At 36.8% G+C, this 20,476-nt stretch overlaps 1 protein-coding gene across 2 annotated transcripts in view; it reads right to left on the reverse strand.

Annotated features, from left to right (window-relative positions):
• Positions 1–20,476, reverse strand: part of LOC101739010 (myosin-I heavy chain) — a 111,552-nt gene that overhangs the window by 44,968 nt on the left and 46,108 nt on the right. The window contains exon 1 of one of the 2 annotated variants that reach the window (XM_021353565.3): positions 14,963–15,159. The exons of the other annotated variant lie outside the window; for it this stretch is intronic. Within the exon in view, the coding sequence (XP_021209240.2) occupies positions 14,963–15,083 (121 nt within the window). The 5' untranslated portion in view covers positions 15,084–15,159. Of the gene's footprint in view, positions 1–14,962; positions 15,160–20,476 lie in introns of those variants that run through there. 2 annotated transcript variants of the gene reach the window in all.

Below are 20,476 nucleotides of genomic sequence, written 5' to 3' on the forward strand. Positions count from 1 at the left end.
AGTGGTAAGTTTGCTTAACACTAGACCAACGTAAAATAAATATTAAAATATATTCCTCCGTACGTCGTGTTCCTCAGTGCTGAAGGTCGTGACCTTTACGGAGCACTTTTGTTAGGACTATGTTCCTCCATTCCTTCCTGTCCTCCGCGCAGTCGATACCGTCATTGATGCTGGAGTCCAAAGTAGTCTTAATCTGATTGGACCAGCGCAAGGGACTGCGCCCCCTAGACCTCTTTCCTTCCACTTTGCCGGTGATGAGTAGTCTTTCGAGATTTTCACCCTTTTTCCTCACAACGTGACCGAAAATCTAGAAAATCCTACGTAGTCAAGTGGTGGAGAATCTTGTGGAGACACCTAGGTCTTCCAGGATTGATGCGTTTGTCCCATGTCCCGTCCAGGGAATCCGCAGCATTTTCCTCCAGCACTACATCTTAAACGCGTCGACCCGACTTCGATCAGCCTTCTTTAGAGTCCATGTCTCCGCCCCATATAAGAATATAGAAAACAAGACTTGTTACAAGTTTACGCTTGGTTTTTATGGAGATGTTTCTATCGGACCAGATGCTATCAAGCTGAGATATGGTACTTTTTGCTATCCCGATACGTCTTCGTATCTCAGGTTCGCACGATCTAGTATTCGCAATCATGGAGCCCAGGTATATGAATCTTTCCGTTGTTCAAACATGCAGAGACCCCGTATGCTCCAGTTTATCCATGCGGTATATTACCATCATTTTTGTTTCGGATCAGTGAATGGCAAGGCAAAGTTCGACGCTAATGTTTTCAAGCTTGCTCACGAGAGCAGCCATCTCGCTTTCATTAGCCGCGAGCAGAGCGGTGTCATCGGCGTATCGGAGGTTGATCAATTTTACCCCACCAATGGTAATTCCACCATCCCAGCCTTCACAAGTCAACAAGTACAACAAGAGATAATATGCAGCCTTGCCTTACGCCTTTCTTAACTTTAAAAGAGGTAAAGATTGTTTCTTCTACTCTGATACTCTGATGATTCCCTGGGTAAACTATATAAACTTATTCATTTTAATAAACAGCCAATATATTTCACTATCTAAATACGTGTAGTCAACATAGCCAAAGATAATTGATTAGCGAATTTAGCAACTACCCCCCCTCCTCAAAGTTTTCTCCTGTCTCTCAGTTATTATTAGAGCAATCGTTTTATTCGATAGATGGCCAGTGACACTGTCAATGACGAGATTCAAATGCCTGTCCTCAAGAGAGACACAAACAAGAGTGAACCGAGCCATAGGCAGATGCGTTGTGCGAAGTGATTGAATTAATGATATTGGAAATCCCTTATCGTTCCGAAATATGAGCGGTTGAGAACATTACGACGTCCGAATCTGGAGATACTTTTTATCCAAATTAGGTTTTAAATTGATTTGTTGAGATTGACTGTCGTATTAGAATTTAAATTTTTTCCTTTCCACACGTTTGTGAGATTGTGGAATGTTCATTTAATTTACTTAAGAATGTAAGTCAAATCACATGGAATTAAAGACACTAAAGTTAAGTTTTTTAACTTCAAATAAAATATAGCTAATAGCTATAAGCTTATGACTTAGGCCACGAGGCATTAGAGAGAGTGGCACCGCACTCGCCCACGACCTATCCTTTGAAACTGTTCTTTTGTGGGGCACCCATCCCCCGATATTTAATGGGTGGGTAGGAAACGCCCTCCCGAATTCCCGATTGAATGACATTATTCACTACAACGTTTCGTTGACGTATAAAATGATTTTATACGCATCTTTTTCTATAACCAACAGTTTTTGTTGGCTATTAATGCAAAAAGAAAAACGCCGGAAACTACATACTATAATCCTGCGGACCAAACGTTATACAGTCATCGCGCCATCGCCCTAAGCGCGTCATTTCGGATCCTCCAGATCAACCAGCGGTGTTTTTAGGTACCTAAAAAGCACCGGTTACCGTCCTTGTCGAACCCGTTGCTTACGACGAAGGGCTCTGTGAGCAAACTAACCGTCAGACACAGCCCACTTTACTTTTTACTGGTGTTAGGACCTCTTGTGAGTCCGTACGGGTAGGTACCACCACCCTGCCTATTTCAGTCGTGAAGCAGTAATGTGTTTCGGTTTGAAGGGTGAGGGCAGCCGTTGTAACTATACTTGAGACCTTAGAACTTATGTCTCGAGATGGGTGGCGCACTTACTTTGTAGATGTCTATGGGCTTCAGTAACCACTTAACACCAGGTGGGCTGTGAGCGCGATCCCCATTTAGGCGATAAAAAAAAAACTTAGTTTCTCGCCGGATCTTTTCAAAGGGTCGCGTTCCTGATCCGGTGGTATATTCTGCGGAGCACTGTATTAGCATCGTCATCAGATTAGAGCCGAGTGAGCTCACCTACTCGCTCGGTTAAACTGGCATAACCTCCCGAGGTTACCAGCATAGGTAGGAACAATAAATAGCAATTTCAAACGCGACGATATTTTCACCGCAACACCATAATCAAACTGTAAACGTCAACTAATATTAAAAAGGCGTCAATTACCGCTCACATGGCAATAAAACCACGTCGTAGGCGAAGCCTTCCCATGAAATAGTATGGATTACGAAAACGCTACATTCTTAACTCCACTATGTGGGAGTACAAATAATGCCTCGCTTGTTGGACGGGAGACGTCACACGTGGGATACTCGTCGAACAATTCCGGTAACAAGTCGTTTACAGCGCGCTTTCCCTTTTTTGTTGTTCACATAAAACCTATTGATTCATTCAAGTGTTTTATTGTTGACGTGACATGAAGATCGTGCGTCTGTAGTATGGTGTTTAATAAAACAAAAGTTGTAGCGATTTAGGCCGACATACAGTAGATTTCTCTTGATAGTATGATGATAAAATATGTATAGAATGCAAGTAACAAATTATATTCGTATTCAAACAAATATAATGGATAAAATATATTCAAAGCGAGCCAGAGAGATTGGTACAACCAATCAACCAATACACACATCTACTCAGTAATTTTAAGGGCTTAAAATTAGTTAGCAACTTTCATTTACATATAAAGCAGTATTGTTGTTATTAATTGTTAAAATTTTATTAATATCTAGGTTTCCGGCAGCCTTTTTTAATAGAAGTCAAATTCAGATATAGCTCAACGCACTTTTTAAGCTATTGCATAGCTTCTATCGCGGGCCTTGAGCGCGACGACTGAATCAAGAAATTCCATAACGAAAATAACCTGACACCCCCCCACTACGCCTACTATGTAGTTCGCATTCAACACATTTACACGTTGCGCTGGTGTAGTGTTTGTGAATAAGCGCGCGGCGTGACGTCGCACTGCATGAGCATCATGAAAAGTCTGCCCACCTGTCTCTCACGCGGTCTAGCTTATGAGTGTGAAGGGGACAGTTAATGATTTGCTTTTGTTAATGTTTATAAATATAGCGTGGTCTTATTTTTATTATTGTTTTAATATTAAACTATTATTGTCTAATTGTAATTGCATAAGTTGATAAAAAATGCTTTGCAATAGCTATACCGCGGCAGTCCCCGAGTGCCACAGGTCTTTTTTTCTTCCTACCTATGCTGAGAAGATCCGTCGAGAAACTCAGTGGGCTGTATCTATGGGTTGATTCGCTTGTCGAGCTCTTCGTCGCGAGCTACGGGTTCGACGAGGACGGTGACCGGTGCTTGTGATACCTAAAAGCACCGTTAATGGATCGAGAGGATCCGTAATGACGTGATAACGCACTGTAGATACAACAATTAGAAGATATTCAACACTTCTAGATAAATTGTTAACGCTCTCACGTTCGGTGAAATTATCATAACACCCCGAGGTTACTAGCAATAGGTAGGAAAAAAAATCGTTCATAGCCGCGAAATCGGGTTAAACAGACGCGACATTTTTACTGGTTCGTATTTGACTCGCACACTCCGAATATGTATAGAGTGGGCGTGCAAAGAGCAAACAAGCTGTATGTACAATCTCGTTCAAAAACAAAGTAACTGACTCACAGTAATGCCAATATATATTTTGTAACCATTTCCAAAGACAAATTTGCAATTAAAATATTTTTCGTTTCTTTTATATTTTGGAATTTACTCGTAAAGGGAAATTTTTCCAAAACGATCATTAGACCTGTCGTTACTGTATGGATCTGAATGTTGGGCGACGAAAGTAAAGCATGAAAGAGGTGTGCATGCGGCAGAGATGCGACTGTTGAGATGGATGTGTGGAGTGACAAGAATGGACAAGATAAAGAATGAGTATATCAGAGGAAGTGTGAAAGTAGCCCCAGTAATCAACAAATTAAAGAGCGGACGGTTAGCGTGGTATGGACATGTGATGCGTAGAGAGAAGATGCATGTTACTAGGAAATGTATGGAAATGGTAGTAACTATACCTGAGACCTTAGAACTTATATCTCAAGGTGGGTGGCGCATTTACGTTGTAGATGTCTATGGGCTCCAGTAACCACTTAACACCAGGTGGGCTGTGCGCTCGTCCACCCATCTAAGCAATAAAAAAAAGGTAGAGGGGGAAGAGGTCGACCGAAGGGATGGAGTGTGTGAATGACGACATGAGAGAGAGAGAGAGAATGAGTGTTGGGTTGACGGCTGATAGAAGAGAATGGAAGAGAAAAATTAGCTGTTCCGACCCCACCTAGTGGGATAAGGTGGCGAAAAAGAAGACTCGTCATTCCTAAATTCGAAGTAATAAAGTCGAAACTACCACTACATAACGGCTAATCTTTCTTTCAAAGATAATACATGATAGTGACACGTATCCGAAATGTTTGAGTATGAAAATTAGTCATCTTATGAACAAAAAACAAACAGGTTTAGCTAACAGAACAAGTTACGGTAATAACTATTGGACATTGACAATGGCATATTAAACGGCTGCCAATTAAAAAACCAAAATTGTGTTCAGAAATAAATTCATAAATGTTGGTATGACCACGCAAATAATACCAAGAAATAGTATTAGAATCGTTTGGAATAAAAAACAAAACAATTCAGTTACCTTTTTTCATCTATTTGTCAACAGTTTTTTTTTTCTTTTTCTTTACAACAAAATATGTCAACAATGTGATTTAATTATAACCTTTTATTTTCTCACGACAAATGACATATAAACTAAAATTCATTATTAAATAATTTAAATAAAAAATCATTACGAACTAAATCTAGAAGTGTCCTTAATTAATTGAATCTCGACCGTTGGGTGAAAACATTAATAATGGTAAACGCTTGAAATAAGAAAATTCTGAGACGTCCTCATTCCTCCTAAGGGAACGTATATGCTTCGAATCAACCCAAGCGATGACACCTCGACTCTACCAAAGCAAAGGGCTTCGAAGCTGATGATGTTCAGGATTCCCAGATACTACATTAACCTCGGTAAGAACGCGCCTCTCAGCAGACTAGTTGGGGAATTAAACAATTTGCATAGCAAGTATTCTCTGGACGTCTTTGCTGGCACTGTTGACAGTTGTAGACGAGAAGTCTACAACCTTGATCAATGAGCTTTTTCAATTAAGTAATAGCGTATCTGGTAGTAAATGTGTAATTTTTTTATTGCTTAGATGAGTGGACGAGCTCACAGCCCACCTGATGTTAAGTGGTTACTGGAGCCCATAGACATCTACAACGTAAATGCGCCACCCACCTTGAGATTTAAGTTCTGAGGTCTCAATTATAGTTACAACGGCTGCCCCACCCTTCAAACCGAAACGCATTACTGCTTCACGGCAGAAATAGGCAGGGTGATGGTACCTACCCGTGCGGACTCACAAGAGGTCCTACCACCAGTAATTACGCAAATTATAATTTTGCGGGTTTGATTTTTATTACACGATGTTATTCCTTCACCGTGGAAATCAATCGTGAACATTTGTTGAGTACGTATTCCATTAGAAAAATTGGTACCCGCCTGCAGGATTCGAACACCGGTGCATCGCTCAACACGAATGCACCGGACGTCTTATCCGTTAGGCCACGACGACTTCAATGTAATGTTACATTTAGTTTTTTTTTATACAATGAGCCGTTTTTTTTATTAATGCAAGGCACAGTCGGTACCTGTAATTGTGTTAGCATTTAGTTTGAAATCAATGTACATGATACCTGTAATGTTCTGTGCTGATGTATAACATGTTGGAACCCAATGTGAGACGAGCGAGATGTTTTTGCTTTTACTGGTGAAGTTTATAGTTCTAGTTTAAATATTATCATTTTATTTCTATAGCCTAGCGGAACTATATAAAAATGATATAATGAGTAGTTGAATTTTCCAACGTTTCTCCTGAAAAATTACATAATTTGCATAAGTGACGTTATTGCACTGTTATGCGCGATATGTAACATCATCAATGTATATAATAAAATATAGAATCTATATATTAATACGTGAAGCAAAAACTTTGTATCCCTTTTTACGAAAATTGCGCGGACGGAGAAGTATGAAATTTTCCACACTTATAGAGAATATAGAGAAGAAGTGCACAATGCTAATATTTTTTTAAAATAATGCATAAAAGATACATTAAATCAATTAAGAAAACATTACACACACTACATACCATGTATTTGACGCACACACGCGTGCATACTATTTATTGTCGAACTTTTGCTCTTGACGTCTGTTGTCAAATTGAGAATAGATTAAATGTTGTTTGTCTTTGTTAATATTTTTTATAGCATAGTCTTGGCGAAATTTGTGATTATAGAAGTATAAAATACAATCATAATAGTGTACAAACTTACAATTCCAATTAATTATAGTCGAATTTCGACTACAGCGGGACCTCTAGTGACAGTAAAAACGCAACTAAACTGCTAAAGTACTTTTAATTATTAATACAATGTATGTTGTGAAACATATATGGTGTATCTGATTTTGGTTTACAATACCACCGCAATGTAAATTTTGATTGCGTGGGCGTATCGTGAGCGGATAAGCTGGCACCAGCCCGCCGCCAAGCTATAAGGTGTTCCGGTTTGATAGGTGCACTTCGAATTCGATGGCCTCGAACGGAATTAACGCTGTATACTATTTGTTAATGATTTCAGGAGATCTTTGACCGTCCATGGCACTAACAATCAGTTAGCCGTTGTAAACTTATATAATCGTTCGCTAAAAATACAGTGGATAAGACGTTACTCGAGTTGGTGTCTGTGGAATATTTATTTATTTAGTTAGTTGAACCAACAAAGTGATCATCAATATAAAATATTGACAAATTTACAAGAAACTCATGACAGACGTCCGCGTCACCTCTATTACACCTAGTGCAATCGACAGTGCAATAGTTGACAACATCTTGAAATTAGAAAAGTAAGAATAATTGAATAAAAATACAAATTTTTTTTTTGCTCGAATATACTACTCTGTTCATACATCCCTCTTCCCCTAAAAGGGAAGATATATAAGACCTTAATAAGGCCTGCCGTCTTGTATGGATCAGCGTGTTGGACAACGAAAGTGGCGGATGAAAGGCGATTGCATGCAGCAGAGATGCGAATGTTGCGATGGATGTGTGGAGTAACGAGAATGGATAGAATACGGAATGAATATGTTAGAGGAAGTCTGAAAGTGGCACCTGTGACTGAGAAGATGAGGAGTGCACGTTTGGGATGGTATGGACATGTGATGAGACGGAATGAAAATGAGGTTGTTAAGAGAGTGTTAACTATGAATGTGGAAGGATTTAGAGGAAGAGGTAGACCTAAGAAGAAATGGATGGATTGTGTGAAAGACGATATGGGTAGGAGGGGAGTGAGCGAAGAAATGGTATATGATAGAAGAGTATGGAAGGAGAAAACATGTTGCGCCGACCCCAGGTGACTGGGAGAAGGGCAGGATAATGATGAATGATGATACTACTCTGTTCAGAACATGAATTATATCGTCTTCTAGCATTAAAACTGTGTAATCTCAAAACTTACTAATTTTACAGGAGACCGTTTTAAAGGTTTAACATGTGATATTTTAAATATTAATCATCTTTACAACATTTATTTTTTATTTTTTACCAGTTACATTATATATCTTTTAAAATAAGATAAAATTATGTATTAATTTTGTTAATAGTAGTCAAAACATAGGTAAACTAAAAAAAAAACGAAACTACGCTCTTTTGACAGTATTTATGAGAAAAATACTGGTGATACCAAATTATTCCGCATATTCTCTCACTCAATTACGAATAATTTTGAAAATTGTACACTTTTAATGCGAAAAGACGATATGTCATAACGATTCCAATTAAAAACTTCACGGTTCGATCTTATTACTACACAACGTAATAGAGACACGACGAGTATACGATTAATAATTCTTAAATGCTTTTATATGTATCTAGGAAAAAAATGTAGTTCTGGTCGTAGAGAATCTTCTGAGCCCGCACGAGTAGGTTCCACCACCCTGTCAATTTCTGCCGTGAAGCAATAACGCGTTTCGGCTCGAAGAGTGGGGCAGCCGTTGTACTATAAAACTAAGACTTAGAACTCATGCTCAAGGGGGGTGGCAGCATTTACGTTGTTAATGTTTAGGTGCTCCAGTACCAATTAATACCAGGAGGGCTAAGGGTTGCGAGCTGTTAGTCTAACCCATCTAAGCAATAAAAAAATATTTAACCTAAATCTTACGAAATTTGTCCTTTAAACAATGTCGGGTCGCCCGAAAGTAACTTCACTTAAAGGTCAAATCCTGCGACCCGTCTGGGACGAATAACTAAAGATCTTAGAGCACTACACTGAAAGTCAAGATATAAAATCGCGTGCGCCTTTGTAGGTAATACATTTTCTGTTTTTACTGGTCGTATTTTGTCAGATCGCACGGGTAGGATTTTGTCTGCCTATTTCTGCCTCCAAAGCTCAAATGCTTTCGGTGCCTCAAGATGGGTGGCGGCATTGCATTATTAATGTTTATGGGCTCCCGTAACAGATGGGTGATGAGATCATGTAGTCACAAAAATTGAATTAATAGACTGTCAAGTAATAAAAATCATGAAGGTGACCAATTTTAAACTTTAATCATACGAGTTTCAAAATTGGTTCTCAAACTTTTTGAATTAGCGGTAATAATAATCGTACAACAAACTCGATGAAAACAATTTTAAAACGACAACTACTTATGAAAATATGACGACTGGTTTTCTTGCCGTTCACTTGTTGTTGTTACAGAGTCCGATAACTTTTTATCATAGTGACTAATTTTAAAACAAACTAAATTTAAATAAGCAAATTCAAAGACTTTTTTATGGTGAATGTAGTGGAAGTGTAATTATAATCCAAATCGGACTGATTACATATTCATGCACCAAAGTTGTATAGATAATGAGTGAATAACAATGAACCCACATAGCGAAGGAACATTCACACGACACTCACCGTGCGTATCCAACCATCGCATCATCATTAGAATAAGAACGGAGCCGGCCCGGCGTGGCTCCTTGCGAACCCATTAAATCATGACATCGATAAAGACAATTTCAAAGCTAATAAATAATCTAATAACATAACTGTATTATTATAATAAGAAAAAAATACATTGACTAAATACAGAATATAAAGTCGTTAATTTTTTTGATCAAACAATGAGGGTAAGTGGGAAAGGCGGTAAGTCTAAGATTTTTATGTAAAGTTGAACTTCAGATTTGATGTCTGTATGAGTATCATTATAATAATGACCGGTGTTCATGGAAACACATCTAGGTTCGGCAAGGATCAGTAATACTCTACGCGAATCATCGTTATAAAAACAGGTAGAAATGTGTAACAGTAATCTTTTTTAAGTCTTTGAATTGCTTTTTATTCTTTCGCGGGTGCAATAGTAAAGTCTAACTAAGCATAAGATTGATGAATCTAAGGCTATTAAAGGACATCCCTTTTTCGGCCTCAAGTCACAAGTCTTAAAACTAATAGTTTTGCTTGAAATCATAATTATAAACATATTTAATCCACATCACTGTTACGATAATTCTGAACATTCCATATTTCAGCACCACAAAGAATAATGAATCGATATGTACCACAATCATCATTACACATATCACTCACTAATTACCGCAGAAACATTTTCCACGCATCATGACTCTTCAACTTTCATTCATCATTTGTATATCATACATAATAATGAATCGTACATAATGAACGTGGCGAATTGATATAAAATAATTATGAGAATATTACCGTCTAATCGCAATATTTATGTGTTATTAATACACAGTTTGAGAATAATTGACAGTTTATTTCATGAGAAAAGTATTGGAAGTTGACAGTGTAATTTTTAAATCACGTAAGATCTAATCCTGTCGAAAAGTAGTTAATCTATACTAATATATAAATTTACAGTGGTTTTTACGGATGTTCCGTATAACTACTGAACCGTGCATCCGATTGACTTGAAACTTGGTATCCATGTAGAAAATACATGTAGGTACTTAATGGATAGGCTAATATTTATATGATGAGTGTTGGACTCCCTAATAATAATGACAATAAATAATGATGTTAATTTTAAATGCCCAGCGAAGCGGGCGAGTACGGCTAGTTACTTAATAAAAGTCGAAGTAGAAAGAATAAGGGATAAGTTACTATTAAAAATATTGTTGGTGCTTACAAAAACAATATCCGCAGATTACCATTGTAAAGTATCGGCCTTCTAATCTAGTGTTTTAAATCTTCCGGCTTTAAGAAACTTTCTAGCCTACTCTCAATGTTAGCATAGTCTAGAGCTTACGTTGAAAATAGCTCAACGACTCATAGCTCTGACAATAGCATACCTACCTAGTTACATGAAAAACAACTTGAGTAACGGAACGTGAGCCTGAAAAATCAGGCATCGTAGACTCTTCTAACTACAGGGGCGTCGCGGAAAATAATAGGGATATTTTTGAAGTTATACTTCTTTAGGCGCGTTATGAAAAATAATGAGAGTGAAATTTTACGATGCGCGCGCACCGTGACACAAAATTAACAGAATGAAGTTGCCCACTAAATCGCACATTACAATACGACCGACGTAACTTTGCGAGTCTGAATATAGCCGCAGGTGAACTTTCGCGCATGTACACTAGTAAAAAAAGTGTTATTTGCATTCATTTTTTAGTAATATAAATGACAAAATTATTATTTAATATAATTCACACTAAATATTATTAAATTATTAACGTTAAATATTTATTATTAATTATTTAATATGTATACAAAAAAAAAAAAAAAAAGTATAACTTCTTACGCGCGTACATAAGTACACGCACCCTTTTATTTTTAAATAAAACCAGTTTCTCGATTGTTCCAGTAAACTTATCGCATGCTTTCGTAAATTTTAATTTGGTTTACCAATATATCTTTAAACAAGTGCCTGTCACGCCAAGACGATAAGCAAACACTTGTCAGCCCTAAACAGGAGCGTACATTCTTTTCCCTAATCTGGAAAACAATGGCCCGAGGACCATGAGAATGCTATTTCGGGAGCCTTTTGTTTAACTGGCTTTCTCGTAAAAAAACGTCCGTGTACACCGAAAATGCTTTTTAGACAGATCAGAATTTATCACAGCCCTGTTTAGCGGTAGTTTCTTAGAAATAAATGAGATTGGACGAGTGTGGTAATGAATTAATAGGTAGTTTGACCAAATGCTGAGTAGAATATTAATATCAACATTACAGTTCGAGATGACAGTTGAGACCTTATCCTATTTTGGCACATTTCCACTTTATTCGAGGTTCTTTCGCAAGATTTCGGCATAATGTCGGTATTTATATCAATGGTTCCTAATTTGCGTTAATTTTTTTTATTGCTTAGATTGGCGGAAGAGCTCACAGCCCACCTGGTGTTAAGTGGTTACTGGATCCATTAGACATCTACAACGTAAATGCGCCACCCACCTTGAGATATAAGTTCTAAGGTCTCAAGTATAGTTATAACGGCTGCCCCACCCTTCGAACCGAAACGCATTACTGCTTCACGGCAGAAATAGGCAGGGTGGTGGTACCTACCCGCGCGGATTCACATGAGGTTCTACCACCAGTAAATAAGTTAGTTGCGAGTGTGTAAGCGCGAGATAAAAATGTGAAAATAGCCACGACTCGTAAGCGCATATAAAAACGCTAATCTCATTAGTATGTACATATTTCATGAAATTAAGTCACCTCCAAACCGATTGAACGAACGTGTAGCGGTAGATTTATGGTCTCGGTTACGTTCACTCATCTAATATTGCCGTAAGCCTTTATTGATGGTATATTGTTGTTGATTAACCATTAATTTGTTTAACGACTTAAGATTATTGGACATATTCGACAACAAAAATACGATTATGAAAAAAAAAAACAGATTACACATCACAAGCTTTTTTTTTCTTCTATTGCTTAGATGTGTGGACGAGCTCACAGCCTACCTGGTGTTAAGTGGTTAGTGGAGACCATAGACATCTACCACGTAACTGCACCACCCACCTTGAGATATAAGTTCTAAAGTGTCAAGTATAGTTACAACGACTGCCCCACCTTTCAAACCGAAACGCATTACTGCTTCACGGCAGAAATAGGCAAGGCGGTGGTACCTACCCGTGCGGACTCACAAGAGGTCTTACCACCAGTAAAAACGTATGCTTATATAACCACTTAACACCTCGTCTGCTCATTTACAATATTGACAAACGACAGACTTCGTTAAAGTTTAAGTAGTATGGTCATGGTTTAAAACATGGTGTTCCCTTTCTATACTAGAATAGCGTACAAAATGATACCAAATAAGATAATGACGCCAGTGTCATAATTTGCCTATCTCTGGCTCTGATTATCAAACTGAATTGAAAAAAAAAAGTCTAATTACTGCATGTTTCAATCGAGATAGCGAGTTCTATGAATGTGTTTTTATATTTCTTTATAATATTATAATTAAATACAAATTTCTTTCACTAAAGCACATGACCGTTGAGTATTTTAATATTGATATTTTATTACATTCTATTGAGTTGTTTTGAAGTCGTTGTGGCCTAAAGGATAAGACGTCCGATGCATTTGTATCTATCGATGCCATGGTGTTCGAATCCCGCATGCGGGTACCAATTTTGACAAATTCGGTGCAGGAATAACATCTTGTAATAAAAATCAAGCTCGCAAAAATATAATTTGCGTAATAACTGGTGGTAGGACTTCTTGGGAGTCCGCATGTGTAGGTACCACCACCCTGCCTATTTCTGCCGTGAAGCAGTAATGCGTTTCGCTTTGAAGGGCGGGGCAGCCGTTGTAACTATACTGAGACCTTAGAACTCATATCTCAAGGTGGGTGGCGCATTTACGTTGTATATTTTTTTTGGGTGGACGAGCTCACAGCCCACCTGGTGTCAAGTGGTTATTGGAGCCCATAGACATCTACAACGTGGGATATGTGTATATGTCTGTGGGCTCCAGTAATTACTTAAAACCAGGTGGGCTGCGAGCTCGTCCACCCAAATATGATATAAAAAAAAGAAAAAAATAGGCTTGACCTCTGAAACTAGCTAAACAAAACAAAAGTCATGCAAATATTTACAATGGATGTAATTATATCAGCCGTTGACAATCGACTATCGCCTACGCTATGTGATTATTTAAATTCACATGACTGATATGTCGGAAGAACAATCGCGTACAGGATGTAGTTATAATGCAAATTGATGAAATGTGTGCAAATATTTAATTTTTGAGCCTGTTTAATTGGGTTGAGTAAATTTTATAAATTCTTTTGGATTCGATTGGGTATTTTTGACAAATGCACTGAATGATATCCAAAGATAGGTCATCCGCAGAACCACAAAGTTCCAATAACTGAAGTTAAGTTCACTAAGTGAGTACTACCGAAGTATTCAAGATGAAGAGAACATCTTTTTTTTTCTTTTTCTTAGATGGGTGGACGAGCTAACAGCCCACCTGGTGTTAAGTGGTTACTGGAGCCCATAGACATCTACGACGTAAATGCGTCACCCACCTTGAAATATAAGTTCTAAGGTCTCAGTGTAGTTACAACGGCTGCCCCCCCCTTCGAACCGAAACACATTACTGCTTCACGGCAGAAATAGGCGGGGTGGTGGTACCTGCCCGTGCGGACTCATAAGAGGTCCTACCACCAGTGTAAAACAGATAAAGAGTCATCAATTAGTTGTATCAAATAGACATTTTATAAAAACCTTAAAAACCAAATTCATTTCAGAATTTTGTAAAAGTGTCCTTTTTATTATTAGAGACGCAATTAATGAGAATCATTTCGTTTCATTAAAAACTCTAAGCGCCTTTCAAATCTTTCGTACAGTCCTTTTTATAACCTCTCATTTGTGAGAGCCATAAATAACATTTCCTACGCTAGATTTATGAGCACTTCTATTTTAAAAAACATCGTCCTACACGTGTAATTTTGTATGAAGGAAACTCCTTGTCTACAAATGGATAATTTGTTTTGACGTAAAAAATAAACCAATTCATTTAAAAATAATTTAAGTTTTTCCGATGTGGTGATTTAACTTATAATTTTTAATCATGTCAGCGAGTTTAACTAAGATCTGCTAACTATATATCTTTAATTATATCACAATTGGTGCGATTTTCTGTTTTGCCTTAATAAATAAAGAGTAACCAGGCCTTAGGTTTAATTATTAACAACTATAACTTTTTAGGAACAAATATTATGGTAAACCATTTTGTATCACGAATTCCTTGTCAATGCTCTTCCAACGGTAAGCAAATGCAACTAGTCTATCATTTTAGCTACATGTACAGTTTTTGATGTATTAAAATTAATTATGTTCTCATAATCGCAAGAATCTGTTCTAAAATTCAATAAGCTGCGAGGATGTGTTTCAACTTCCACAACATTACGTCGACATGAGGTTGCTACATACATTCCTTGCAGCTCTCATCGCTTGGTAATTTCCGTTCGCTCTGACTCTAAGCTGTTAAAACGCTGGCAAATAGCTTACCTCTTTTGGATATTCTGTTACGAACTGCAGACTTAACGATTTTCGGCGAGGAGCTGTATTCATTTTCGTATAGTACTAGTTTTGTTGACGAAATGTTTCGATCACAATTTATTATTCTCATTTTTTTTTTTGTTATAATTGAGAGAGACAATTTGGTGGGCCTTTGTAAAAATATCAAAAAGAACTGAATGAAATGACAGAACGATCTTTTAAATTACCAATGACGTGTGGTGGTTTAGCGTGAAAGTTTTTTTTATTTAGTTTAAGTTTGTATAGCTTTGAGGACAATCTTTTTGAATAATAACTCCTTATGTATATAACAAATTTTAGTCGAACACATCGCAAAGATGAGCGTCCAAACAAGAGCTCATACATTTTATCTAATTATTTTTCATCGTTCGTCAAGCCGTTAAATTAATTTCATAATTACGATTAGTAAATTTAACATTCCTTTTTATTTTTTTGTTATTAGTTTCCGGTAGCCCATTACATCGTCTTAAAGTCTAAAATAATGATATGGCTATGACAAGAACTCCTTAAAACGAAGTTTCTTATTATGAACTCCTCTGCGATTAAAAATAAAAGCTAAAATTGAATTGCTTGTGTATCAAATTGCTCGTAAGTGTTTGTGGTCAGTGTGGTTTTAGTTCAACGTCCTATTTAGGGATCGAGCAATTAAGTTAACGCATTATACGCTATGTTGTTTTATAATGTGTTAATACTGTGTTATACTTCTATAATCACAAATTTCGCCAAGACTACACTATAAAAAATATTAACAAAAACAAACAATATTTAATCCATTCTCAATTTGACAACAGACGTCAAGAACAAAAGTTTGACAATAAATAGTATGCATGCGTGTTGCGTCAAATACATGGTATGTAGTGTGTGTAATGTTTTCTTTATTGGTTTAAAGTATGTTCTATGCATTATTTTTAAAAAATATTAGCATTGTGCACTTCTTCTCTATATTCTTTATAAGTGTGGAAAATTTCATACTCCTCCGTCCGCGCAATTTTCGTAAAAAGGGATACCTACGAAGTTTTTGCTTCACGTATTAATATATAGATTTCTGGTGCGAATCAATCGTGGGTTTCGGTCTGAAGCGTGGGCAGACACTCCGCAATGCAGCAGAGGACTTCAATAAGCGTTTAAAGGCAGGCGACACCCACGTTGTTCCGTCCACGGGTGTTCACTAACTATTGATTGCCCACTAGCTCGTCCGCTTAACTGTAATACGAAGTAAGCTACAGACCATTTCTCAAGAGTGGCTAGAATGAGCGTGTAAAAATTAACGTCGCTTAGAAAACGGCATTCTTGACGGGTCGTGATCGCAATGGCGATGTAGCTTTGTGGTGGAGTTGTCTTTGCGATGTAAACTTTGTTGTCTATTTGACCTGCTAAGAATGATTGATATTATCATTTTTCATAACAATAAGAATATAAATTAAAATAAGACATGACCTAAAGGTCTCAGTTACCAGGTCATAAACTCCCTAAAAAAAAAACATTTAGAAAAATTATGTCAACTACGGACTACGGACTAAATATGATTGCGATAAATTACCGAACCTTATGTAATGTTGTCGAATCAATATTTTCATTAAACTTATATCAATATTTTTATACAAATGTATACACAATTCACATCGATATTACAATTCACATAGATTACTGGTGGTAGGACCTCTTGTGAGTCCGTGCGGGTGGGTACCACCACCCTGCCTATTTCTGCCGTGAAGCAGTAATGCGTTTCGGTTTGAAGGGTGGGGCAGCCGTTGTAACTATACATGAGACCTTAGAACTTGTATCTCAAGGTGTGTGGCGCATTTACGTTGTGGATGTCTATGGGCTCCAGTAACCACTTAACACCAGGTGGGCTGTGAGCTCGTCCACCCATCTAAGCAAAAAAAAAAAGAAAAGATATCCGTGCGAAAATTTTACACCGCTGTAAAACAATAACAAATGAACCTACTAGCTTCATTTGCATCAATCAATTTTAATGAAAAAAATTGTGAAGCGACCTAAATCCTCCGAGGCACGTAAAATTGCTAGTAAATACCATAGCCATCTTTCCACCAGCTTTAGGTTATTCGCAAACATCTCCGTTATATGGATGACCTTTATTTGCAAAGTACTATAGTCTAAATTTGTATGTGCTTTTTTTAATGGATATTGTGTAAGTACAATCAAGGAATGAAACGATCGCGTTGGTGTTTTGCAGATCGAATAGAGCGTTTAACCTGTCGTCTGGGTCGTTACATTAACTGATAGTTTATTACTGAACGAATTTAGTCTGTCGTGATTGATGGTCGCTTCTTAATTGTAATGGTGTTGCAATATCTACTTCTTAATTATTAAACCGAAATTATGTCATAGTATTGTTACGCGTTGGGATTCGGGATAAATAAAATTTTACCGAAGTATAAATTAAAGCTGTATTGACACTTAGAACACTTAACGAGAACCATAAAATTCTCAATTCGCTTCTTCCGCTTCGCTTCAGGTGATCCGTTCGCTGTTTCGCTTCGAGTAGTTCCGATTACTAACTGCTTCGTGCCATCTCTGCAACGCTTTTATAGTCGATACTCAGAATTATCGAGAACATTTCTCACAAGTCGAGTATTTTCGACGTGTGTTTCCGCTATCTGACAATAGATCGCGTTGTACTTTTTAAGCGTTCTAGATGTTCTAGATCCTTTCATATTTGTTTCGGCTATTCGGCGATAGATGACGTTACTCTTACCGGTGTAACAGTATTATAGTTTAATTGATGGCTACTACTTTGCTCTAGAGTCTAGACGTATGATCGAAATTTATTGGGAAATATATAACTATGACATTGTTACGCTTAAATCATAAAAATTGTTTGTTTGTAATGAATATCTTTAAATATTGTTAGGGTTTCTCATAATTAATAATTAAGACGAATTATCCGTTCATATTATTAGCCATAAAATAGAAATAAATCTATATTAAAAATGGCTATTTAAAAAAAAACGAATTTCGAAAAATCTTTCCTAGTTGGTTCGATAATATTACTCAGCGGTCTATTACGATCCGGAGTAGTAATGACTGTGAAGCTTCGAAGCAAAAAGGTTTGAATGGGCTCGCGATTGTCACACAAAGACGTCGGGTTCCGCAGCTAGGAAAACATTACTTACCGGCTAGACTACCGCAGCAGACTGACATCCCGTGATTGCATGCAGCGGAACAAAGGATATGGATTGTTTGTAAGAACAGTCCTTTTACAGACGACTGTAGATTTTAAAAAATATATAAAGCGGAGACGACTTTACACTCCAATACAATACGACAAACATAAATAATACACATAAATTATTTATAGATAAGCAACTCAAGCAATCAACAAAAATGTTTACGGACGTCGGCCACTAGATGGCTTCGCTTCGATTAGTTTCTCATTGCTCCTGTAGATGGCAGTGACATATTACCTATTCTATATTTTATTTCGAATGAAGGATTTTGTAAATTTTCAAAAACCACAAATTGATAAAAACTAATGAAATTGCTTTAACAAATAAGGATTTGTACGATTTTTTATTTTCTGTGTTTAGTTTACACAATAATTTAAATGTCTTAGCTTTAATAACAAAGAAGTTTAGGGACATCCGCTACAAGATGTCGCTAGTTTCCATAAAAAATATTTGTCTTAAATTATCGCAGTTTCAGGGCCCTGACGACAAATACGATTAGTTTCTAATTGCTCCTGTAGATGGCAGTAACATATTACCTATTCTATATTTTATTTCTAATGAAGGATTTTGTAAATTATCAGAAACCACAAATTGATAAAATTTAATCAATTTATGTTTAACAAATAATCTTGTACGATTTATATTTTTTTTATTTTCTGTTTTTAGTTTAGTTATACAATAATTTAAATGCCTTAACTTTAATAACATAGAAGTTTAGGGGCATCCGCTACAAGATGTCGCTAGTTTCCATACAAAAAAATAATAATTTGTCTTAAAGTATCGCAGTTTCAGGGCCCTGACAACAAATTTTAATACTCTTTTAAACTTTTATAAGTTTAAATTTGACATAATATATTATTATCTAATTGTAGTACTTTTTGCGATGTAAGGGCCGACTAATAACTGATTTTACGTAAACCTTATCGTAACCTTATTAACAGAATCGATTTTTCGTCTACAATCACCTACAGGCAAAAGTTTTTATGGAATTCTTTGTCCTCAGAAAATACTAATTGTTACTGAATAAGATATCGGATCCGCTGGCGAAATCGCGGGCCACGTTTAGTGTATATTTTATTCAATTATATTTTTTTCAATCACACCTAGAGGTTAAACGTCCAATAAATTACGTTACAGAAAAAAAAAAAAATCTCAAAACATTCTCCGGATAAGTGGATACTTCAGCATATAAATGGAGCTTAAAGTTTAACAAAGTGTAAGTGTTGAATTTATTACATCTTAAAAAAGCGATTTCTTTGGTTTTGAATTGTACTCGTCTATGAATGAATCCTCTGAATCTACTTTTATGGTCCGATTTCATAATTTATATACCGGCTAATGAAAAATGTTGTTATGATTATTATTTATATGTAGTTAAATAGGCCGAGACACAAAACTTAAGTACCATTCCATTAACGGTGCTTTTAGGCATCACAAGCACCGGTCACCGTCCTCGTCGAACCCGTCGCTTGCGACGAAGGGCTCGACGAGCGAATGAAGCGAAGTTGAATTAACCCATAGACACAGCCCACTGAGTTTCTCGCCGGATCTTCTCAGTGGGTCGCGTTTCCGATCCGGTGGTAGATTCTGCGAAGCACTGCCCTTGCTAGGGCCAGTGTTAGCAACACTCCCGGTTTGAGCCCCGTGAGCTCACCTACACGTTAGGGTGAAGCTGAAATAGCCTCTCAAGGCTATCAGCATAGGTAGGATAAAAAATAAGGATTCAATCACTACTATGTACACCACGTCGCCGTTCGGATGTTTTTATTGACTTCCTGACAGACCACGGTAACGAAAGACTACGATTTTAAAGTTTTTAAATTCTAATCTAATACCATTGTATAAGTAATGTAACCGTTTTGTTTCAATGCATCAGTCACAAATAAAGAGCAGTTGGCCGTTGAATTGTCTGCTACATAAATTAAAAAGTACAGCTTAAGCGACAGTTCGCTTTATACCCGACATTTATCTTTGTAATTAAAGGTGCGTTTTATTGGTATTATATTAGCGTCAACAATTCGATGTTCTTAATTGAACTTCAATTAAATTTACTCCATTTAAATACCTGAAGAAGTTTTTATTATTATGTTATTCTTACGAAATTTTAAACAGCTCTCTTGTTATGTTGTAAAAATGTCGCTTTAACCATTTGGTTATTTAGCCTTTCATTGTTCGATATATATAAGATAGATAGAAAGTAAGCGGTAGTTTCCTTAACGTAAAATGAGTCACAAAGTTAAAATACGTCAACCTTGTGGTGAGTAGTTTACTGTTTTTTTTTTCTTCAATAGGA

Source organism: Bombyx mori, chromosome 25 (assembly GCF_030269925.1).
Source record: "Bombyx mori chromosome 25, ASM3026992v2".
Taxonomy (NCBI): Eukaryota; Metazoa; Arthropoda; class Insecta; order Lepidoptera; family Bombycidae; genus Bombyx; species Bombyx mori.